The following is a 25,243-nucleotide window of genomic DNA, read 5'->3' on the forward strand; positions in this document are numbered from 1 at the left end:
GAGCAAAGACAGAGAGACTACTCAGATACAGCTTTTGGCACAATATTCACAAATAGATATACAGCATAATATCCTCATAGGGAAATAATAAGACAAGACCTTAAGTCTCATTGTATTCATAACTCATAGTAATGATTTTCCAAATTGGAAATAGAAGATACAACCCCTCCCAAAATAAGGATATGATCAGACTCTCTTTGAAAACTCTAAAGAAATGTTGTGGGGTGTAACAAGCACATCAGGCACAACAATCTTGCTGCGTGATTCACTGATGAAGACATGCGATGGTTTGCCTTCAGATATCTTTGGTGAAAAGTGAGTTGGGTTTGAGTTATATCACGGTGTGTCAGCTTAATGTGGGAGGAAAACACAAGTATGGTGCTGAAAAACCTAGAAACATAATCAGGGTGATCCGGGATTCAAACCCACAGTCATAGGTTTATGACGTGCCCAAGGGAAGCAACTCTGCACAGCAAATTGTGGAGCCTGAAATGAATGGGCCACCCATGTCCCCTTTTGGTGAATCTAATGTAGTTATATGTCACTAAACTGTTGTCCATTTTTCTTGCATGTCATGGTTGATATTTTTGGAGACTGTTGGTAAAAGAACTTGGTCATGAATAATAACGGTAATATAAATCATAATAATAATCATTGATAATTGCATTTTCTTTTATCACAGCATTTGCAACAAGACAAAATGCAAATTGGTTTGTCTCCTGCCGTCTATTCCTTTTATTGTGTCCTTTACATGACATTAAATATCAAGTCATTTTCCCTACACGATTGCCAATTTTAGATCCAGATTAAAATCTAAATTTGATACGGTATTGAGTTCCTCTCAAACACCTCCATAGACTGCCCACGCATTTCATGATAGTGTTACACACTCTGACAACGAGCTGCTGTTTGTGCAACCTTGAGGTGTCCCCGACCCCTGTCAGTATGGAATGGTTCCACTAAGTGACAGGCGATATGACATTTTACTGTCAATATGACATGTTAAGATGTCTCTCATGAAGTAATGAAACAGTCAGTGAACTACCATCTTGACTTGTGAGCCTTTCATTGTCTCTCCACACAAAACTATCTGACTGCTTCTCATATTTTTTTCATGGAAATTTTATTGTGTTTTTCCACACATGTAACAATTATTGTATCCGTGTTGGTGCAGATATCAAACGCCTCTTTCCAGTTTTACCGTCTGCAGGCCAAAGTCACCATAATAAATGTAATTAGAGATAATTAATTGTGATATGTCCACCCACTGAAGTTTTATACAGCTATAAAATGCATCAATAAACCAAAGGTTAATAGTTTGCATCATGCTTAGAACTTGCATGTAGATAGCTAGAATATTGGTATTATTTGTTTGGTAAAGATGCGAAATGGACTAGATATGTCAAATATTGTATTTTGACATAAGACAGCGCTTACAAAATTGACATTAGTGGGTGCTTATTAAAACCATAGGCAGAGAGTTAAAATTATTTTCAGAGATGAGGTGAGAGTGAAAAATGTTGATAATCTAAAACAATTTAGATAATAGCTTCCAGCTTCATGTAAAAGAAATCTGTAATATAGACAAGAAAATATGGACTGTCACTTAAATTATCAATCTCTATAAAGGGTGCTTATGAAGATTACTTACAGATTGGTCTTGAAGTTGCTGTGTGTGGGGTGGGGTGTCGCTTATTGCAACGTGGCGCTTAGTGCAGCGAATCTAATATAGGTGTTAGTTGTTTGGCCAAGATGACTAAACTTTTCAGGCCCATATTTATAAAACTGCAGCTTATTGACATATGAATCGACACATCATTTTTCTGCAGGACACAAGAACCCGTACAAATTTTAACCTACAGGCCAGACATGAGATCTACCTGCCTCGGGCCTACGGGCATGCGCTTATTTCGAACACTACCAAGATGGGAACTGGTAGAGCTTAACTCCTACCCCTGATGCCTGTATATGGATGTGGTACGCTGGAACTGTGCACTGGTGTTTGTGTATGGTCTGCTGGAAATCACTGATCCACAGCACCCTTGGTCTAGCCCTGCCTACCCAGTTGACTGAAATCTGTGTCCTTTTTATCAAATGTTGTTGAATTTACCTACTTTTCTTGGATGATATCTCCCAATGGACATCATATAGCACACACATATATATGTAATATGTAGAACTTTTGTGGATCCTTGGCATACAGTTATGAATCATTGATATATTTGTGTTAAATTTCATCACAAGTGCAGATTTCAATACTTGTGGGAGTAATGTGTCTGAATATGTGACAGGTTTGAATAACAAAACTGCATACAGGAATATTTATCTGAAGCCAGTAAAGGTTATGATGATGTTTCAGCAGGGATGGAAAAATGTGCATCTGTTTAAAGTTGCTGAATTAACATTACACCAGCTAGTGTGCCTTCAGATAGTTCTATGCCAATCTCATTAAAATCAGATCTTAGTTCCTGCTACCGCTAAACAAAGATCTGAGGACATCCGTTACGGGTCACGTCAGACTGACCTTGTGCAAACTCTGACCGACCAATGGAATGACCAATCAGAAGGCAGCTTTCTCGTGCTTTACGGCACAAATTTCAAATTGGCGACTACGCTGATTTTAATTGGTTCTATGCCCACAATGGACAGCTCACCTGGACGTTGTTGACTGTTGATTCCCAGGTCAACACATTCAGCTGCATTTAAAATTAGGTGGGTCCTGGCCCTTTAGCATATGAAACTAGAGACCCCAATATCTGTGATGTTAAACATCGGAGGTATGACAAGGACCTCTTGACTTGCATTTTTAGTTTTACTCACTGCTAGGACAACTACCAGAGTCATCTTGACTGTCAGGGTCATTTTCTGTGGACTTTAGTCGTAGTATAGCTGAACAGACTGAATTGAAATGAGTTTTTGGTCTGGGGCTTTGGTCAAGTAGCTATTGACACAGACTGCACATTGAACAAATAAAACAGATGTTTAACATCAGAAGATGTTGTCATGGGACATGAGTGCTGGGAATGCTGTTTGCTCTATCGCTAACTTAGAAATCACATACTCAGGCAGGCTTGGGACTTAAGCATAAACTATTTTGACTTTATCTCTAAGAGTTTCAGTGAGTCAAGACTAACTGAAGTCAAAATGATTTAGAAACATAACAGCTTTAGGAGAGAATAGTGATTTGTATGTCTTGTCAGTTGTAGTTTCCTGACTTGTGTGAAACACAGTTACAACATGGAACATGAAACAGTGAAATGTACAGATCCAGGTCACGCTTTCAACATGAGCATAAAGTCATCAGTTGAAAACACCATCCTTCAATCGCGCAACAAAAGCTCTGTGTAAAACCTTATGTCATCATTTCCTGTGAAAGGAAGGACGCCCAACTCTAGCACATCTCTAACCCAGTGTAGTTAATCCAAGACAACCATCTGCAAGTGCACAGTTGACTCTCATTACCTTGACATCTGACATCATTACCTTGACATAATATTTTACATGTATCAATTGTTGGGGGACTCCCACGGTCAAGCTGCACTTCACATGTAAAGAGTATCTGGCTAAATATGAACTCTATCTCATTGAGTGAATGAGACAATGCATACTTTCCTTAGTGACCTAGCACTGTCTATGTTAATGTACTTATGGAATGAGAAATAAACATTAGGAACACATTTGTCTGGCATATGTTCCCCAAAGCTAACCACCATATACTGGGATGGTCTGTGCACACAACATTGGAGATAATGGAAGTCAATTAATGGACATACAAAATGATTGTGTTAATTAGTCTATGAATTGAAGAAAGCAAACTTTCCCACATGAAGAAATTTCAAGATCCTTGTTGAAATCACTAATCTTCAAATAGAAGGTATCCAGAAAATGATGAGTAGTCATTCATGAGAGCTGATTTTTCCGAGAGCTGCAACCATACGTGATCATCAGTCACAAGGTGAAGGATGATTGTGTTGCTTCCTGTCCCATACCCTGCCCGTCTGTCCCCGTGCAGCGCCATCTTGTGTTCATTGTTCAACATAATCCACACATATGCATCATGCTGGTCTTGCCCCAGAACATGGGTAGTAAATAAATAGGTGCCATTGACCTTGCACACAAACTGAGAGGAATATAGGTCAAAACTTTCACCCAGGTTGGTGTGAATTTTGTCAAAAGTGACAGGAGTATTTTGTAAGACTGGTCCAAGTTTCTTGCTGCGGCTGACGGAAAAAGCCACTTTTGGAGGTCTGCTCCCCTTCTGCCCCCTGTCCCCAATATCTCCCTTCAGTCCAGGATAGCCACGTGCCCCCTGTTCTCCCTTGGGTCCCTCCAGACCAGTGATGCCTTCCAAGCCCTTTTGACCTTTTCGACCTCGGAGCCCTTTTGAACCTTCTGGTCCTGAAGGCCCAGTCACCCCTGTGGAGATAAAGTGAATTAAATATAATGTTGGGTTTAGAATTGTCATAAATATTCTTGAATCATTGTGGAGTAACACTACAGGTTTTTATGTTGTTTGCCAAACTTGGTAACTATCAGACAACCCTACACTTTGAATGGAGAAGAGTGGACTGAGAGCTCTAAGGTGCGCCAATTTGCTGAACCCCCAGACCAGACTCTACTGATCGTAGGACTGAATCCCAGTTTGGGCTTGTTTATAATCCTGACTGTGTCTGTACCATACCTGTGCTCATAAGTTTCACCAACGTGGTACAACCAACAATACTGGGGGCTTTCCGCCAATGACACGCCCAAGGGGACTACTTTTGTGACTGTAATTCTGTGATGTGTTACTTACGCATCAGTCGAAATTGACTTCCTTCTGTGTTGAAACTTGATATGATGTCACTCATGACCTTTGTGTTATGTATTAATGCACCACTGTGATCATGAGAATAGACAAAATCTGCATCGGATCGATGCAAGAAAACTGCTATTTTAGGGTGTGTAAGAAACAGATTACTTCACTTGTGCCTGTCATATGCCATTTGTCGTATGAGTTGTTTCAAAACGTATCTAATAAAATCGCTTTGAAACAACTTGTGAGATAACTGGTATCTGACAGACACTTGTGTAGTAACGTCTATTTGACCACTTCACCAAGCCCCATGTGACCCGGTGTGATTGCCATGTTGCACAATGTAGACTTGCTCAAAGCTATTGGTGGCTGGTTTAGTCATCATGTCCCTCAGACACAGCCCTGACCCATGACACACTGTTGTCTCCAAATGTTGCAATGTCATAGGTTGGCAATATCAGTGCAGATGATTCTTCATAAGTGTTCTCTGTGTGAGGTGATGATTGATTTCACAAGGTATAATGTAACAGTATATCCAGTTGTGTTTCAAGCACCAGATATTGTGTCATGACATTGGTCACATCAAATACCTGACATCATTAATGAATGTTTAAGAATGTATTGTTTCAGTTTTGGCTTGATCTTAACCTTAGGTTATTTCTGGCTTTTTCACAGTGTGGGAGATCATGTGCATTGGCCTGATTAACTAGATATGATCAGTGACAAAATGTATTTGATCATCACTACGGGGTAAGTGGACAAAGACAATCTGTTATATCCCGCATTAATAGCTTTCCAGAAACACTGCATAATGTTTGTGTTGAGACGTGATAAACACCTAGACTTCTGAATGATCACTCATGAATGAATTATGCAAGTTCCTTGCAGATATTCTGACATGAAATATGGATTGATGACATCTTAACTTATGAGATCATGTGTCCTTACACGACATCAATAAATCAATGCAAACTGTCTGAGATGTGCATTAGGGATTAAGGATGACCTTCTACCGTGGCTAGCAATATTTTTGAAGGGCTGCTGAAATTTGGAAAGCCACAAGCCCTGCTGGCAGCCCAATTTAGGCTTTGCCTCTTCATTTTGTTAATTTTTTTTAGTGATGTGAAATTATATTTGTGAGTTGGGTTTAATGCTGCTTTGAACATCAGCTTCATGTGGGAGGAAAGCCCAGAGATTTGCAGGCCCTAGGCAGTCCCAGCTTTCATGAAACCTACACACATTCTAAGTATCCAAATCGGGGCAACTCATGACTAAGGGATGCAACTCTGCAGTGACTTGTGGCGCCTCCTGGGCCACTCATGCCACCTAGTAATTTGTGACTAACAACAAACTAGATATACAGACACTACAGAAACTGTTTTAACTTAACAACAAAAACAACCCAATGACTTTTGTTAGCGTATGTATGTTAACATATATGAATTACGATACTTGTGCCACCTGAAATTACTTTGTGTAAACCTGTGCTTGTCAATTTTTCTAACTTCTACGGCCCGCATGACTTAGCAAGCTATCATGTTAATTTCCTATCTGCAAACATGATAGATGGATTTATGTGTCCCTACCTTGGTAGCCACGAATCCCCTTGCTGCCGACTTCTCCCTTACTTCCTTTGTGTCCCTCTTCCCCTCGTGTTCCATGCATACCGGGAAGTCCGGGAATTCCTTGTGGACCAGGAAGACCCCGGCAACAGTTGTTACATTGCTCATTCTCCTTCGAATAGTATGTTGCCAAGGCAACAGATAGCAAACAAGGGTAGATAGCCACCAACAGACACAACCCGACCTTCATGTTTGTTGGATCTGCAATGAAAAGTCATTGTGCCATTATGAAGAGTATATTTGACACCTGACCTTCTGGGCATTATATAACATTGTAGAAAATATATTTGACACAATGAGTGTCTTGCCATGAATGGACAATATATGAAAGTGAAAAGTAGATTTGACATTTCACCTTTCGGGATTACTACAATAAATGGTCGATATCTCAATGTGAAAAGTATTTTGACACATGACCTTCATGTTTGGTTTCTGCAATAAATGGTCGATATGTCAATGTGAATATGATGTGAGTATATTTGACACGTGACCTTCATGTTTGTTTTTTTCTATGAAAGATCATTATATCAGGGTGACCTCGTTGACATTGAGATTTGCTGTGTTGAGTTGTGTCCATTTGTCCCGCCAGGATCCGATGATTGTGTATTTGTTTCAGCAGTGGTAAACATCTGCAGCCTTAGTCACTTCACAAAGCTGACACGTGGTGATATAACAGAAATGAGAAGTAACTTCAATGAGGACACCTACTCATATACTCTTCACACTTAGCAGACATTAGGCCTGCCAGTCCCCAGCATGATGTTCTCAGACCTTGCCTTCTCTGGAATCACAATGCCATTGAAATAAACAGTAGAAAGGGCAGTCTTTATCAATTGATCTTCCCTTCACTAACCCACTAGATGGGCTGTCCTGGCCGGTCCAACCTTTAACTGATGGCGCATGTGGTATGCACGATACGAACGGTACATGTTACTATCGCCCCTACAGACAGTTAACCAGTAGAGGCTTCACCTCAATCTGAAGCGTTCACACTGGTGTATGGACAGTATATATTTTCACCTAAACAATGATCTTTCTATTGTCATGTCCTGAAATAGATGTCCCGTGATTCAGTGATACATCAGGGATGACCACGACTGCTTTTATTGTATAGTTAACCACTTGATAGCTGTTCAACGTTAGGCGGTGGGATCAGCTGATTGTTCATTCCAGGTCGCTTTGTTGATGTTTTGCAATTAGTACTAAAAGTATTGCCCTTGATGTTAAAATATCACGCTTTTAATATGAAGCATGTTCTCATTGCATGTGTACCCATATCAATGTTGTATTATCGCCGATCAGGCGATATGCGTGCATTTTAATACAGGCGATGCGGTACGTAAAATGTGAATCTCAGTAAATGTTATGAATTTTCACAGCAGCATTTGTCAGATATATAACTGAGAGAAGTGAGAAAATATTTCTAGAAATTGTAAAAGAAACTGGCACTGACAAGTTCTCATCAACTGCATAACCGCCTCCGTGGTCTAGTGGTAGAGCGTCCGCCTGGAGAGCGGAAGGTCGGGGGTTTGATCCCCGTCCGCGTCATAGCAAAAGACGTTAAAAGATGGTACTTGTTGTTACCCTGTCTTGCGCTCGGCATTAAAGGGCTAAAACAAGGACTGGTCGGCTCGGAGTCAGTATACTGTGTCTGAGTGGGGTATTCATGTTAAACTGCGGCATGGTATCTCAGTGAACTAGCACTATGAATTGGCATCAGTCCGTACTAGTACAAGCAGCCACACAAACACACACACGTACATGCACGTCGCTATATAAGTGCAATAATCTTGGACGCGACGTTAAACCCCATTTCACCTCACCTCACCTCATCAACTGCACATCATAATACAATGTTCAAAGTAAATGAAATGGATATCACTGAATACATTTTCGTATTTGTGAGGGTTAATTGGTGCATGGTGTAGAAAAAGATTTTATGGATGAATGGTGGCTGTTTGTTGCCAATTAATGCCATGATAACATTTCTGTTTTGATAAATGAAAGATATTATACTGGTATTTTTAAAATGTTAAATATTGGAAAATTGTATTTTTTTCAGACACAAAAGAGCCTATATAAGTACACAATGAATATGTATTTAAACTAATACATATATGAATATACAAAGTTTAAATACATATTCATGGGTACTTCAATTTTTCTTCTTAAAAATTAGAGGGGCGGTCGGGTACCCTAGTGGTTAAAGTATTTGCTCGTCACGCCGAAAACCCGGGTTCGATTCTCGACATGGGTACAATGTGTGAAGCCCATTTCTGGTGTCCCCCGCCGTGATATTGCTAGAATATTGCTAGAATATTGCTAAAAGCGGTGTAAATCCAAACTCACTCACTCACTTAAAAATTAGAAACAATATATTCATACTAGTTTTCCATCTCTGTAATGATAATTTTGATCTGACAAAGATCAGATGATAAAACTCTTTCTTAATGTTATTACACCTTGCTTTTTATGTTTCCTTATTCTAAAGTGATGTTTCAAATCCCACACAAACAAATCAGGTTACTCTTTCTTCTCTTGACATCAGTAGATGTCTAGGGACACGGGTGGCCCAGTCGTTTCAGGTGCAGCGATTAGCTGTGCAGAGTTGCGTCCCTTAGGCATGCCAGAAACCTATGATTGTGGTTTGGAATCCCAGTTCGCCCCGATTATGTTTCTAGGTTTGTCAGCACCATACCCGTGCTCGTGGGTTTCTCAGAAGTGGTAGACATCTGAGACCTGCATCACTTCGGGCTTTCCTCCCACATTAAGCTGACACGACAGATATAACTGGAATACTGTTAAAAAGCGGTGTTAAACCCAACTCACTCACTCACTCAGTAGATAACTGCATTGCGCAATGTTATTGTTTTATTTGATATCTTGGTATACTTGTGCATGTGTACTAGTATTAGATTACACATGCATGAATTTTTATAAGTATAATCTGTTATCAGACATACCTACATGGAATGGTTGTGGGGTTAAATTTCTATTTATGGAATGATAAAAATAATTGATTATGAACTTTTTAAAACCATATTTGCTATATCATAATAATATCCAATAAATAGACTTAATACTACAGGTGTCTCGAAGTACTGTTGAATGAAAATCAGGATACATAGCTATGGTAGGATAGTGAATGGGTTGTAAATAACTTAATATGTTACCAAAACAAGAAGGTACAACTATCCTTTCCCTCTGTTTATGTAGCATACACAGTGTGGGGTAGTCAGTATGATTTGTTGTTTGTTGGGACAAACCTCGGTAATTTGCGACTATTCTAAGAGCATGAGTATCAGAATTTTGTAAGAAATGGATAAATACATTAGCACCTGTGATGACTCAAAACACGAGATGAGGGTACACAATTTATAAGGGGCAGAATAATATGGGTATTTTTGGTATTCCAAACTAAGATGACTGGTATGTCTATTGCAACTGAGAAACTGGTTGATTGTTGGATGCATGGTATATTTCCATTTGGTATACCGTATTCGACGTAATAAGCGTCGTTATCTAATAAGCACCCACAGCGATATTTGCTAATATATTGGCTAGTGAACAATCCCAATTAGCACCCCTTGATTTGATCAATGTACACAAGACTTATTCATTCTTGTATAATACGCACTCATGTGTTATATGCATCCTTAATTATGGGCAATTAAACTCTGGAAAAATATATCTGTCGTATATAAACATTTCAGGCTGTCAGCATAAACCATGAAATTTACAATCTTTCAACTGTTTTTCTCTCTCACCAAAATAATATTCTAATAAGAGCCCCCTACTTTGAATTTTGAGAGCGCCCTGGGCGCTTATTAAGGTATATGGTATTTCTAAAAACAATATTGTCAAAAAATAAGATAAAAATTAACTCTGATGGAACGTGAAATGTTGATATAAAAGTAACATTTGATATCATTTGTTATATTATGAACATTATGTCTCCCTCAATTATTAGTCAAAGTGCGGATGTATAATACTTATAGATCGGCGGTAAAGGCCTCTCAAAGATGTCGGTGTGTCGCAAATGTAGGCGTACGTAGCGGCGTATCTCTATTTTTATAACATTGAAATCCATGGTAGTATGAAAACTTTTTGTTATATTTGATTGCTGCAGTAGTGAAGGACTTGACGTGAGAAATAACACAAATGCTGATAAATGAAATGAGTTTGTATTAAGACTGTTATTTCAACGATGTGATGTTTCCCCAGACTGACAGAATGCCTTGCTGTTATCTGATGTAGACAATGCCCTGGCAATATACCTTTTTTCAATACCTTTTCTCCTGCTATCTTCCATCGTCTCAATTCATGTTTTAGTTGAAGACTCAACAAATATTGGTATTCCAAACTAATTATCACTACGAAATATGTTCTAGTAAAAGAATTCAGTTGTAATGACCGTTTTTGAATGAAGGAGAAACAGGGTTACGTTTTAGTTTAATAATAGTTTAACAAATAATATGTTGACACATATTCAGGATTTTAACAATTTGTTGCTTAGTGCTGAAATGTATGTTTCTATCCTTTCTATGTAAAAGATCAAGGATTGATAAATACTTTCAAGGAGTCAATATATTTAAATGGCCCTGTTGGGATTACTGGGTTAGAATGAGCTATGCTGGTCGTTAGAGGCAACATAATGAATCTGTTGTCAGGCTCGGTGACTGGGTTGACTGTCCTCGTACTCTCTGATTGTAGATCATTGCTCAGAATAGATGTCACTGGTTTGTCTGGTCCAGACTTGATTATTTAGAGGCTGTCGTAAAGTTGTAATTGTTATCTGACTGATTGGTGGCGGAAGTACTGTGGTTGGTATTGGTAAATTGATATTGTGATGATCCAAGAGACAAAAACAAAATACCTTCAAATTAAGGTGTTTTTGACATCAAGTTGTCATCATTGCATCTTGCACACTTCTCCATGAACAAAGAGAGAAACCAGAAAAATAGTTTGTGAATTCAATATAAGATGTCAAGGTGACCTCCTTCCACTTATCTCACACTTTTATTTACATAGACGAGATACTTCCGAGACACAAATCGAAAGTGACAACCTTGAAAGAAAACTACTTGGGAAAATCTATGTAAAGTCTTTGACAAGAACACAAGCTTTTACAAATCCAGTTTCAGTCTATGGCTACAGCTGAGCAGTTAATTTGTTTTCTTCTTCATGTTTCCCACGTTCTGTGTCTTGCCATGATTGGTAAATTGTTGAATGCATGCCTGAATAATGAAATAGAAGTATTTCAGGTTTCAAGCCCTTGTTGCCCTGTTGTACGTAGGGGGCTGTATTTAAGGTGCATTATATCAAAGTTGTTTTTCTTGTCCTGTTGTACATAGGGGGCTGTATTGAAGGTGCATTATATCAAAGTTGTTTTTCTTGTCCTGTTGTACATAGGGGCCTGTATTGAAGGTGCATTATATCAAAGTTGTTTTTCTTGTCCTGTTGTACATAGGGGCCTGTATTGAAGGTGCATTATATCAAAGTTGTTTTTCTTGTCCTGTTGTACATAGGGGCCTGTATTGAAGGTGCATTATATCAAAGTTGTTTTTCTTGTTCTGTTGTATATAGGGGCCTGTATTGAAGGTGCATTATATCAAAGTTGTTTTTCTTGTCCTGTTGTACATAGGGGGCTGTATTGAAGGTGCATTGTATCAAAGTTGTTTTTCTTGTCCTGTTGTACATAGGGGCCTGTATTGAAGGTGCATTATATCAAAGTTGTTTTTCTTGTCCTGTTGTACATAGGGGCCTGTATTGAAGGTGCATTATATCAAAGTTGTTTTTCTTGTCCTGTTATATATAGGGGCCTGTATTGAAGGTGCATTATATCAAAGTTGTTTTTCTTGTCCTGTTGTATATAGGGGCCTGTATTGAAGGTGCATTATATCAAAGTTGTTTTTCTTGTCCTGTTGTACATAGGGGCCTGTATTTAAGGTGCATTATATCAAAGTTGTTTTTCTTGTCCTGTTATATATAGGGGCCTGTATTGAAGGTGCATTATATCAAAGTTGTTTTTCTTGTCCTGTTATATATAGGGGCCTGTATTGAAGGTGCATTATATCAAAGTTGTTTTTCTTGTCCTGTTGTACATAGGGGCCTGTATTGAAGGTGCATTATATCAAAGTTGTTTTTCTTGTCCTGTTGTACATAGGGGCCTGTATTGAAGGTGCATTATATCAAAGTTGTTTTTCTTGTCCTGTTATATATAGGGGCCTGTATTGAAGGTGCATTATATCAAAGTTGTTTTTCTTGTCCTGTTGTATATAGGGGCCTGTATTGAAGGTGCATTATATCAAAGTTGTTTTTCTTGTCCTGTTGTACATAGGGGGCTGTATTGAAGGTGCATTGTATCAAAGTTGTTTTTCTTCTGCAAAATGGCAAGTTCTTTTTTCTGGTTTCTGGAACAAATTATTTTAAAAAATAGTCTCTCGCTCACTGACGAGACTCACACAACGTGGGCTATTTTTGCAACATTGCTTTAGGGTCTTTTATATTCATGATGATGAAGTCTTAGTGTTAATAACTTCTGAATGTTATCACAACTTTTCCCTCTCTGTAAACCAAGCTGTTTGGTAATGGGTATAAATGTAACATCCCACGTTGGAAAATCACACATTTCTGATTGTGTTCTGCAGTGTTGAAATGGTGGTAATAACGTGTGGCAAAAGCTAGCAGTAGTGCAGGTGGCCTGAGTCACATGTGAAAAACAAAACATTAGCTATCTAAATGTATGCTAAAACCTTGGTGTGTCAAAATAGCAAGTCTTAGATCAATGATAATCTGATTTTTATGGCAAAATTCAAAAACTAATTTTTCTTTTTTATTCTATGTTAAAAGGAAACATGAGTGGCCCAAATTCACTGTGCAGGGTTGTGTCCCCAGAGAAACCTGTGATCGTAGGTTTGAATCAAAGGCTCAAACTGATTGTTCTTCAAGGTTTCTTGGTGTCATTGTCATATTTGTCAGAATCTGACTGTTACCTCTATCTTAGCAGCAACTCGTACATAGCATACACGTCCGTGTCATTGTCAGAATCTGACTGTTACCACTGTAATAGCAGCAACTCGTACATAACATACGCGTCTATAATTGTCAGAATCTGACTGTTACCACTATAATAGCAGCAACTCGTACATAACATACGCGTCTATAATTGTCAGAATCTGACTGTTACCACTATAATAGCAGCAACTCGTACATAACATACATGTCTATAATTGTCAGAATCTGACTGTTACTTCAATGTCAGCAGCAACTCATGCATAACATACACGTCTGTCACTGAATCTCAGGTAGTTGTAGACACACCAATTCTTTAACATTGCGACATAGCAGACGGTCTCCCAGGCAGGCCCTGCAGCAGTGCTTTGTGCAGAGTGTTAGAAGTCTCTTCCAATAACAAGGCTAACTCGGAAGTGATCAACTCACATGTACGATTGCATGTCATTATTCAGCTCCATCATTGGGGCTAGTTTCAAGGATGTAGAGCACAAATCGAAACATGGCTGATTTCATCCTGATTTACCTTGAATGACATTCTTTCAAGTTTTCGAAAGAAACTGGCCAGAATGCTGTCTTCCAAGCTGCCTCAATCAATAATATCATAAAAGCCTTTGTTATCTTACAGTTCGTTGCCGCTTCCAGTAGAAGAGGGCTTGCCCACATCAGAAAATAATGAACAGGAATGATGGTAGAAAGTAACTAGCAGCCTAGTAATTGCCAAATTATTGTTGCTTGCCATACTTAATTTGGTGACTAGCGTCTTAGGTCTGCTCCGAGATCATTAGCGATGTGCTTTTTGTATTCAGCACCAAAGTATTGGAGTCACATGACACCACTATAGTATCACAAGCACTGGAAAGTAACATATACACTTCTTCCCATAAAATTGATTTTCTTGTATGTTAGTTGGATGAAGTTTATTTTGGACCATATTTTGTCTGCTGCAGTGATTATCAAGGCAAATCAAGCTAGTCGACTTGTTGGACAACAGTACTAGTTGAGTAATTAAAAGTTCAATATGACTTGTTTGTTCTTTAAATTGATTTCTTTTCTTTATTTGTAATTCGAATAAGATTTGTTTAGTTCTGCTTTACAAGTTACAAAATGTGTCCTACCTGTATGATTCTGTATGATTCTACATGATTCACACAGAAACAGACACTAGTCTGATATTCATGAAACTAGTCAAAATATGGAAGAACGGTTTTCTTCCCAAATCCAGTTTTGTTCAAGGAAGCACTTGTCTGAAATGGGCTTTGGACTGGTTGGATGTGACATTGGGTGTCTACTTGTGAACAGGACAGAAAAGAATATATAATTATAAGTCAAATTAAAGTATAAAAGACATTAAAACAATTATTTAAATTCCAGAAACTTTTGTCAAGTAATGATGAAGCAAGTTTTCTTGGCTTGTTTTTTTAAGGCCACAGTCAGCATTATTCCACTTATATCACAGACGTTTTAAAAAAATCAAATCTGGCAACCAGACAGACAAGTGATTGATATTATGAGCCACATGTCATGCAATCAACTAATTTGCCGAGCCTGACCACCTGAGCCATTTGGTCTCACATCGGACCAGTGAAGATCTGGGTTGGGATAGGTCTTCATCAACACAGGCTTGCCGTAACAGACAAGTATGCTTGTCGTAGGAGGCGACTAACAGGACCAGGTGGTCAGGCTCGCTGACTTGGTTGATGCATGTCATCATATCCTAGTTGTGTAGATAGATGCTCTTGATGTCAATCACTGGATTGTCAGGTCCAGATTTGATCTCCATATCCCCATCATATAGCTGGCATATTGCTGAGTGTGGTGTTAAGCATCAAAGAAACAAAGTCACACATGTAGCTCAGACATATATATTTGTTGATAACATGGCTAATATCAGTGTTGATATGAGCAGTGACATTTTGATGAGATTTTTATAAGGGTGCGGCGTTAAAAAATGGTCTCACATCATACCGCAAATTTACTTTACTGGGGACCTACTCTAACTAAAGTCTCCACAGAAGGATAATAGCAAGTATTTTGATGTGTCAAATCATGAAAGTATCATGATATCTATAGTATTTTATATTCACACCACCACCACGTATGTAGCCAGTATTGTGATCGGGATCTGTTCTGCACCGATATCACTGTTACTCAACCGATTCACACCACCTCCACCACCATCACCACGTATGTAGCCAGTATTGTGATCGGGATCTATTCTGCACCGATATCACTGTTACTCAACCGATTCACACCACCTCCACCACCACCACCAAGTATGTAGCCAGTATTATGATCGGGATCTGTTCTGCACCGATATCACTGTTACTCAACCGATTCACACCACCTCCACCACCATCACCACGTATGTAGCCAGTATTGTGATCAGGATCTATTCTGCACCGATATCACTGTTCTTCAACCAATTCACACCACCTCCATCATCATCACCACCACCACCACGTATGTAGCCAGTATTGTGATCAGGATCTATTCTGCACCGATATCACTGTTACTCAACCGATTCACACCACCTCCATCATCATCACCACCACCACCACCACGTATGTAGCCAGTATTGTGATCAGGATCTATTCTGCACCGATATCACTGTTCTTCAACCAATTCACACCACCTCCATCATCATCACCACCACCACCACGTATGTAGCCAGTATTGTGATCAGGATCTATTCTGCACCGATATCACTGTTACACAACTGTTTCACACCACCACCATCAAGGTATCAGTCCAGTCAGGTGTTCAGTTTGGTCATGCATTTATAATTTATTTTTTATCTAACGTCTAAGACTGAACAAATATGTGAAGACAGCTTGTGGTTTCCTTTAAAATATCGAAATGAAAATCTGCAGTTTCTTTAAGAGAGAGATTTATTGATGTCAAATCCTTTATTATGAGGAACACAACGTTTCAGAGTATATGGTTATTCCTTCATCAGGTGAATAATAAGGTTGAAATGACATTCAAAGACTTGACACAGTTTCCCTGTCAATACTACCACTCAATTTGTAAGTTGTAACATCATATATAGCTACAGAGTAAAGTATATACAGTGAAGTGTAGCTACAACCAGAGTTTCCATAATTAGCTATCTGGTCCTGTTGAAGAGTCTGTATGACAGTATTAATCAATACATTATGATATTTTTCAGTTGAAGACAGCCCTATATTACTCACCTACAGTTGACCAACACAGTAAAGACTGTTATGGCTTAAGCTCTCTGTTGCTGTTATGGTAGCTTTCAAATCAAAGGAACCCATTCAGTTTTAGTAATGAAGTTATCCCTGTTATTGTGATAGTTAGGATCGTCATCCAACTTGATTCAGTTATATCATGTGGAGGTTAGTGAGACTTTTGGAATCAGTACTTTTTGCAAATGGTTATAGATCCTTGGCTTGTATTTCTTCAGAATAGGAAACACAAGACATCAAAGTAGAGGGGTTAGAGTAACGGCACTTTAAATCTTGGTATGTAATAAGTCAGCTGTTGGTTGTGTGTATGTTGAATGGTTTCTTCTTGGATGAATCAAATTCTTAAATCAAGTTTTCATTAACACTGACACCTGTTTTCATTCACACTAACAAGGAAATATCACAATCTCAGTGTATGACAATGTTACTATTCAGTTTTTGATATGAAAACTCGGAAAGTGTCAGTTTGAAAAAGTTTGAGCTTACCTGTAATATGTGCTATGTTCAATGCTAGTCCCGGCAGTAGTGTCCTCTAGTGTCCACCCAGGAACAACTGAGGCAGCGCTACACTAGCAGGAGCAGCAGCCACCGTTATCTGACGCTAGGCATCGTATCAGATTCACAATTCAATTAACACTGTGACTGTTGATATATCACACCTCGTGGGAGCGCGTCCTATGTCCAACCGATATGGCCATGGAACTCAGTGCTGCCACAGTGGCATTTCGATGGTGTTATGAGCTTATGATTGGCTAGAAATTTCTTCAAGCTTAGATGATTGGTTTATGTTGCCAGAGGCTTGAGTTAAGGTGGGTTGCAAGTTTGGGGCAAATTGTCTAATCTTCGTCAATAATAGGTTGGAGGACTTTGTGGGGTTTCTACATGGTTTTACACATCATGTAAGGTTTGCATGGTACAAGGAATGTGTCAGCAACTCCTTGTCACGGGATTTGATGACAATAGCAATTGATAAGGGTGTTTACTAACTTGATTAAGGGGGATGACAGGGCTGAAGAGGAGAAGAAGTGCCTCTAGACGGGGAGTCATTGTCCTGTGTCAGTCCACAGCGTGAAGGAGACAACGCTTGAGAAATAACACTCCAATAGCCAATTATTGGAAGAATTGGTCTTTAAGAGATTAGATTTTCCGTTCACATACAACTCCTTTCTCTTACAAATTTCCACGCCAATTCTCTTTGTTACAGAGTAGCAAGTAAACAATCGCCACCATTGTGTTCCTGCACGCTAATTGATTTCTTTCTTTGGTTTCAATCAGCAAGACAACCTCCTACTTAATAGCTCACTGCAGTCTGATTGTTTTGTCTTAGTTTTCAATCCAGTTCAGTTTCTTTTGCATTGGTTTCAAGTCCAGTGTTTGTCCTGCATGTCCCCGTCGTGTCATGTAGCAATAGGATATGCTTTTATTGATTAGAAAGGTGACTTTCTTAATGTCATCTGATTAGTCATCCTTTACATGAAAATTGAAAAATTAATAAATAGAAAACGAATTCATTCTTTTCGTTGAAAACCAAAAAATATTCACGTTGTCACCCATTCTTCATTGATCTGAAATTGATTAGCATGTCATGGGAATCCTTATTCTGTCTCATCGTTAGAAAACGCTTTGATTTATAATGCTGTTTTTGATCTATCTGCCATATGATCAGCCTGGACAATTAGCTGGATACAATAATTGACATTAATTAACCAGCATGCACCATGTAAAGTCTGATTGGAAACTTGTTTTGATCTTTCATATGCAGGATGTTTACGCTAGGTTGAAATGACCATGAGGATTGATTTTATGAACAAACCATAGATTACCCGGTAGCATGTCAGCCTTTACTTCAAGAAGTCTGTTGTGGCTCTTGATCTGTGTTCCCCCTCTGCAGGTACTTTGAAGATAATCACTGTCGTGTTTATCAAGTTGGAACATGGTGATTCAGCTTCTCTATGTGGCTGCTCATTTTGGGCTTTGATTTTTCCTGGTTATTTATGTTATCAATATAGAAGAGTTTTGTGTCAGGTAGTGTTTAAGAAGATTAACGTGTTGTGAAACGCCATTTTTTCCACATTGTGAATAGTGTCTGGGAAGTCTGGAGATTTCATGTTTGACTGCACTTTACATGGGTTCACCAGCAGACCATGACAACAGCCTGGGAATAGAATGAAGGTTTTCAGCATCTGAATTTTTTTACACAATCAATAAGTAGATTTTCATAGATCTTGAAAAGTCCTTTACAATCAGATTGGCCCTTGGAAAGTGTTTGAATTTGGGGAACAAAGGCTCAGCCTAGAAATATTCCTTTGACTTTGTTAATACCTCAAAGAAAGAAAGTGCTTAAAAGGGAAAGCTGCTTTTCTGATTACTTTTTAGCTCACCTGGAATATAGGAACAGAAGTATTTTTTGTTGTTAGCTCACCTGGAGTAGGGGAACAGAAGTACTTTTTGGTGTTAGCTCACCTGGAGTAGGGGAACAGAAGTACTTTTTGGTGTTAGCTCAACACCACCGTCATAATCTTTTACGTTTTTGACGTCATCTGAAGCTGAAATTTTGCATGGAAAATCCCAGCAATAGTGTCTCTAAATCTTCTCACAGAATTCTGATAAGATTTAAAACACGGCTGCCACAGCAAGTTATAAAGATTTTGCTAGAAGTAAAATATTGAAGGGTGTCCGTAGATTCTGGAAGTACGTTTTGTTTTCAGCCCATCTCCAAGTAGTGGCAAGAAATCCTCGGATGGAGAGTATCACCCCTCGAAGTCCAAGTACCATCCTGTTGATGACGCATGCTGGAAGCACAAGGAAAAGTAAGCATCACAACCGCAATCTTGGTATGATCAATTGATGGGTTTCTATCATCCAGATTAAGATTTGTCTCAGGAACACTGTCTGCAGCGTTGGAACATGATAACACATGTCTTTACTCGATCAAAGATGTCTGTGACATGTTCAGCATGATTCGTATTGTTTCGGGTATGTGCCAAATGTTCCCTTGCATTAGTAACAGAGCTAAGACCCTTATCTCACAAAGGTTATAGGGCGATAGGGTAGCCTAGTGGTTAAAGTGTTGGGTCGTTGTGTTGAAAACCCAGGTGTGTTCCCCCACACTGGTACAGTGTCTCTGAAGTCTGTTTCTGGTATCCCCCACAATTATATATCTTGAATATGGCTATGAGTAGCATATAACCTTGCCCAATCACTGGCTCAGTTACAGTACTTGTTTGTGATCATTATTTAAGAAATAAATTACGATTAGGAGTTGCTTGCCGTACAATAAAACTCTGCAGGGAGCATAAACCATGAGGGATGCAGCGTTCACAAGGAGCACAAGGGTGGTTCATTCTCTGTGTAGTGTTTTATTGTACGATAAACAACCCGTTGTCGTTTATTTCTTATGTGAGTTATCAACATATTGTACAGCCTCTTTAAGAATGTTATTAATATGTACGAGTTTTTACAAATTATTTACCCGTATTTAAATAATGTTGACTCCCTGAATACAATCAAGTCCATTTTATTGACTGGGGGTTTACGTTTGGTTTTTCCTGGATATTCTCACAATTTTCATGTCGATTATCTGTACATTTTCTCCCAATACTGATTGTCATATCTCTCCCACTTTTGAATGTGATTGTTCAGTCATTGCTTTCATCTGAGGGAACAACTCACAAGACACTCCCCTAAAAAATTAACTTTGTCCAATTTATGACGTCATCTGGCTGCCTGTGCATGTTCAAATGAATGACGTCATGATAGAACAATGTTTTATTGTGAAATAAACCATGCTTTGTTCTCATTCGTCTTATTCATCCGGATATTGTTGAATATACTACCACTCACTGGTTTGGCTGGCTTGTACTTTTATTGTTCACAAAGTTGTTTTATCTTTAAAGTTAAATGGTCTTTTGCAGAGTTCCATATCTGGCACTTTCAAAAACATTTGAGGCCATCGAGGATACATCTGCTAGGTGAGTATAGTGAATCCAAGTCTTAGAAACGTTTTTTGGATAACAAACAAATAAAAGCTGACTAAAATGTACAACAAACAAATAATTCCCCTAGACCTCATACTTCTTGTAAGAGCTGACTACAGTGTACAACAAATAATTCCCTAAGACCTCAAGCTTGTGAGAGCTGACTAAAATGTACAAGTATGTCCCCAAGACCTTAAGCCTGTTGTAGGAGCTGGCTAAAATGTACAACAAATAGGTCCACAAAACCTCAAGCTTGTGAGAGCTGACTAAAATGTACAACAAACAGTTTCCCATGACCTCAAGCCTGTTGTAAGAGCTGACTAAAATGTACAACAAACAGGTCCCCATGACCTCAAGCCTGTTGTAAGAGCTGACTAAAATGTACAACAAACAGGTTCCCATGACCTCAAGCTCGTTGTAAGAGCTGACTAAAATGTACAACAAACAGGTCCCCATGACCTCAAGCCTGTTGTAAGAGCTGACTAAAATGTACAACAAACGGGTTCCCATGACCTCAAGCCTGTTGTAAGAGCTGACTAGAATGTACAACAAACAGGTTCCCATGACCTCAAGCCTGTTGTAAGAGCTGACTAAAATGTACAACAAACAGGTTCCCATGACCTCAAGCCTGTTGTAAGAGCTGACTAAAATGTACAACAAACAGGTTCCCATGACCTCAAGCCTGTTGTAAGAGCTGACTAAAATGTACAACAAACAGGTTCCCATGACCTCAAGCCTGTTGTAAGAGCTGACTAAAATGTACAACAAACAGGTTCCCATGACCTCAAGCCTGTTGTAAGAGCTGACTAAAATGTACAACAAACAGGTTCCCATGACCTCAAGCCTGTTGTAAGAGCTGACTAAAATGTACAACAAACAGGTTCCCATGACCTCAAGCCTGTTGTAAGAGCTGACTAAAATGTACAACAAATTACAAAAGTAGTCTTACACCTAAGAGAATTTTCCTTTCTTTCTATTTGAATTATATGTCATTCTTTAGAAATGTTACCTGCAGCTGGAAGTGGAGGTTTGTTATGGCGATATATTAGACACTCGTTACGTGCACTGACACTGAACAGGATGTAGCATAAAAGAGAATGGAGCTTGGGAAATGAAATACTGTGGACATGTTACGTGATACTGGTATGTGATGTTGATAGGTTTCCTCATCAAACCCACAACAGACCACCAGCAGCAGTGTTCACTTTCACTCGCATCAGACTGATTCCACTCTTTAAATAGTTCTTGATGTTTAGGTATCACAAGTAAGGAAGAAGGAAAAAAAGAATGGTCTTGCTTCTCCTATCTTTTGCTTTGAAAGTGATTCTTTAAGCTCCTTTAATTCTTTAGAATGTTCCTGGAATAGATGGTACTTTGTATGACTTTTCTTACCAAGCGTATATTGTAAGATACATTATGTGAATTAGTTTGGTTTTTGTCTTCACTTTTCCAAGTTTCATTTTTCTTTTTAGTAATGTATGTCTAGACTTAACACATGGAAAATGGAAGTCTATGGACTTTTTGGCAGTTGTCGTGTCTATGGAAGATCAAACCAGGGCAGGTCCACAGCTGACAGAATGATGTAGTTAATATTTTCTATAAAAGTCCCCATGCCAAGGTTTAGGGTTAAACTGTCCCTATAAAGGAAAGTTAGGGCACCCAAGGGTATGACAGTAAGAGGAAACAAGGCAGAACCACCCAAACGAGAAGAGGCGCATCCCGTGATAAACGTCAATGTCGACATGCAATCAACTTGTGCATGACGTTCATAAAACAACAGGATCATACATTTTGGCCCATAATTACACATTTGGCTCAATATTAGAGACTACGCATTGGGGCCTACAGACTATATTTCTACTTTTAAAGGGGACGGTGTATTTTCTCTGACTTTTTGTCTGTTAAATTAGAGCAATCGCTGGCTGTTAGATTGATAAACACAATCAAATTTGAACTTGCAAAGTTTGTGTGACCTCAGCCAACAAAACCTAGTTCTACTTTAAGATTTGGCCTTGTAGAGGGGTAAGGTTTGAGAATTATCAGCTGGGCCACTATGTTGGGCCTTGTCTTGTGGTAAGGTTTTTGGGCCTCTATTAAGGGCCTGTTGAGCTACACATAATGATGGGTTTTTTCCACTTTTGAGAAGAATGAGGACTGGGCCATTTACAGCAGCGAGTTTGCGATTATGGCCAGATCAAACGTATGCTGAGGCCCTTGCTCTTATTGGGGAAATACGGTATTGTGTATCAGATAATTTTTGAGGAACTCTTCAGGGCAATTATCATGAGTATCTGAACACAGCTGTAATATCTGTCCCTATGTGGCTAGGTTAAAAATCTGTATGCATGAAGCTGTTCTCAAACGATATATGTACAAACATCAGAATAGTTTTCAGCCGACCAAATGAAGACGAGATTCATTTTGTGTTTTCTTTTTCTCACGCAGGCTAAAAATGATTGAGATCCTCAGCAACTTCTTCCGATCAGTGATCGCACTGTCTCCAGGTGATCTGCTCCAGTGTGTGTACCTCTGTCTCAACAAGCTGGCCCCGGCCTATGCCGGCCTAGAGCTGGGCATCGGGGAGACAGTGCTCATGAAGGCCATTGCTCAAGCTACAGGTAGCTACACCCATATCCTGCACACAACTTGCATGTGCATATGACCTGTGAAGATCAGCAGTTATGATTGGTCTTCAGCAACCCATACTTGTCCTAAGAGGCGACTAACGGGATTTAGGTGGTTAGGCTCAGTGACTTGGTTGATGCTTGCCATCGTATCTCAATTGCGTAGATCGATCCTCATGATGTCAGTCACTGTATTGTCTGGTCAAGACTCCATTATTTACTGACTGTTGTCATATCAACAACAAACAAACACGTATGCATATACAGCAGGTGTGTCACGCTTCATCGGTGCATCGCAAATTTACAGCTGCTGATTTGATATGTGATGCATATATTAATTCATAGTTTAGTACTGTATAGATTTTTTCAAAAAGAATATTAGCAAAGATTTGCAGTAACATAGCATTAACCTACCATCTGTCACACAACACAGTCTCCATCTTATTGTATTATGCAATAATATTGATCCCAAGTTGATTCATCATGTGTGTAACAAACTTTAATTTTAAGCAAATACAGCAGAAAATGAGTATTGCATTGTGATTCAAGTATCATCATTAACCGACCGTCATTAACTGAAAGTTAGTTGTGTAATGATACAGCGATACTGTATCGTATCCTGATTCCAGGTCCACGATACATAGATTTACAATCCCTGTATCACAATACATTCTATATATTACATTACAAGTTAAATTGATGAACAGACATTTATCCCATCTTTAATCTCTGAAATTTACAAACAAATGATACAGGGTTGTGACTCATCTGCAAAAAGAAAAAAAAATCAACTTTATTGGAGTACAAATGGTATCGCACCCATAGTGTTGGGATGCATATTGTATCGAGTGATCTCACGGTAGTGTTATACCTCTACTGAAAATCCCGTTCGAGACAACATTTCACCTGATTCCATAACACTAATTGCAGCCATAAAAATACCTTTTTTTTTATTATCACTTACGACTCTTGGTGCTTTGACAGTGAAGAAAGAGAGCATAGTCAACTTGATTATCCACTCCATTTTGTATACATGGGCAATATACTCCCGAACAAGTTGTCCTAAGATCAAAAGGAGTATATTAGCCATTGACAAGAAACCTACCTATTGGGTACAGGGCGACTATCAAGGAAGTATCTCTCACTTGAGTAACAGACAACCAAATTCATGAAATTTGGGTTTTTATTTAATATTTTACCTGGCACACAGTTATGAGAATTCAAATTTATTTTACTACAAATGTCAAAATATTTCTCAGGACACCTAGTGAGTCCTGCTTAGACTGACTTTAGTGGTAAATCTATGATATTGTATATCAAACTGTATGTTCATCTTCCTATCCATGACTTCCTGCTCTCGAGAATCGCAATAACCCACTCGTCAAGCATGTTCTTGTTTTGTTCAGTGAGCACCTGGTTGTTTTTCTAACTGATTTCTATTTATCAACTTTCAGGTCGCAGTGTAGATAAAATAAAAACAGATGCACAAGAAAAGGGAGATCTCGGGTTGGTGGCTGAGGTAGGACATTATGTCGTTGTTTGTATCTCCTGTGTGTGTTGTCAGACTGAAAATCCATGTTATCGAGCCGGCTGTCAAATTTGTTACGCAATTTTGATTCGACTATGCATAGACTCATTAGTCCAGCCAAAAATATAATTCCATAATTCCAGCCTAGTGTAGCAAGGGTGGAAACTGGACAGTCAGTTAACTCCCTTGCCTCGGGAAGCTGGCCACAGGTTATCAAGGCCCAATTATTCACAGGCCCAGTTAGATGGCTGGACTACAGCTGGTTGTAAGCAATCCAAGTTGTATCTTGACATTTACAAAATACAACACAACATCATGTATGCTTGAACTAGCTATAACATTGAGTCAACCATACTGATCTTCTTTAAAACTGCAACATTTGTTTTGACTTTTATAGTATATTAGGGGAATATTTATACAGTTAGGGAACATACATTTGATTTGTATGGATTTTTTTCTCAGCTGTATCCA

General features: G+C 38.8%; 2 protein-coding genes across 2 annotated transcripts in view; one reads left to right on the forward strand and one right to left on the reverse strand.

Moving 5' to 3' along the window:
- The window catches only part of LOC139468209 (DNA ligase 1-like), a 93,277-nt gene that overhangs the window by 31,974 nt on the left and 36,060 nt on the right, over positions 1-25,243 (forward strand). Inside the window, exons 9-12 of the mRNA XM_071250029.1 lie at positions 19,352-19,453; positions 20,558-20,614; positions 23,066-23,238; positions 24,699-24,763. Of these exons, the coding sequence (XP_071106130.1) occupies positions 19,352-19,453; positions 20,558-20,614; positions 23,066-23,238; positions 24,699-24,763 (397 nt within the window). The remainder of the gene's footprint in view (positions 1-19,351; positions 19,454-20,557; positions 20,615-23,065; positions 23,239-24,698; positions 24,764-25,243) is intronic.
- On the reverse strand, positions 718-17,285 carry LOC139468210 (complement C1q tumor necrosis factor-related protein 2-like). Its single transcript, XM_071250030.1, has 3 exons — positions 17,130-17,285; positions 6,382-6,618; positions 718-4,416 (listed from the first exon to the last, which is right to left on the reverse strand). The coding sequence occupies exons 2-3, from the start codon at positions 6,605-6,607 to the stop codon at positions 3,857-3,859; spliced, it is 786 nt and encodes a 261-aa protein (XP_071106131.1). The 5' UTR covers positions 6,608-6,618; positions 17,130-17,285; the 3' UTR covers positions 718-3,856.

The sequence above is a fragment of the Haliotis cracherodii genome, unplaced genomic scaffold, assembly GCF_022045235.1.
Source record: "Haliotis cracherodii isolate W230 unplaced genomic scaffold, xgHalCrac1.p SCAF_2, whole genome shotgun sequence".
Lineage (NCBI taxonomy): Eukaryota > Metazoa > Mollusca > Gastropoda > Lepetellida > Haliotidae > Haliotis > Haliotis cracherodii.

What these genes read in the sequence shown, in the direction of transcription:
- LOC139468210 (XM_071250030.1), bottom strand. Translation starts at nt 6,607, where the DNA reads ATGAAGGTCGGGTTGTGTCTGTTGGTGGCTATCTACCCTTGTTTGCTA. An exon ending in GGGGATTCGTGGCTACCAAG is followed by an intron (nt 4,417 to 6,381) that starts GTAGGGACACAT and finishes TTATCTCCACAG; the next exon opens with GGGTGACTGGGCCTTCAGGA.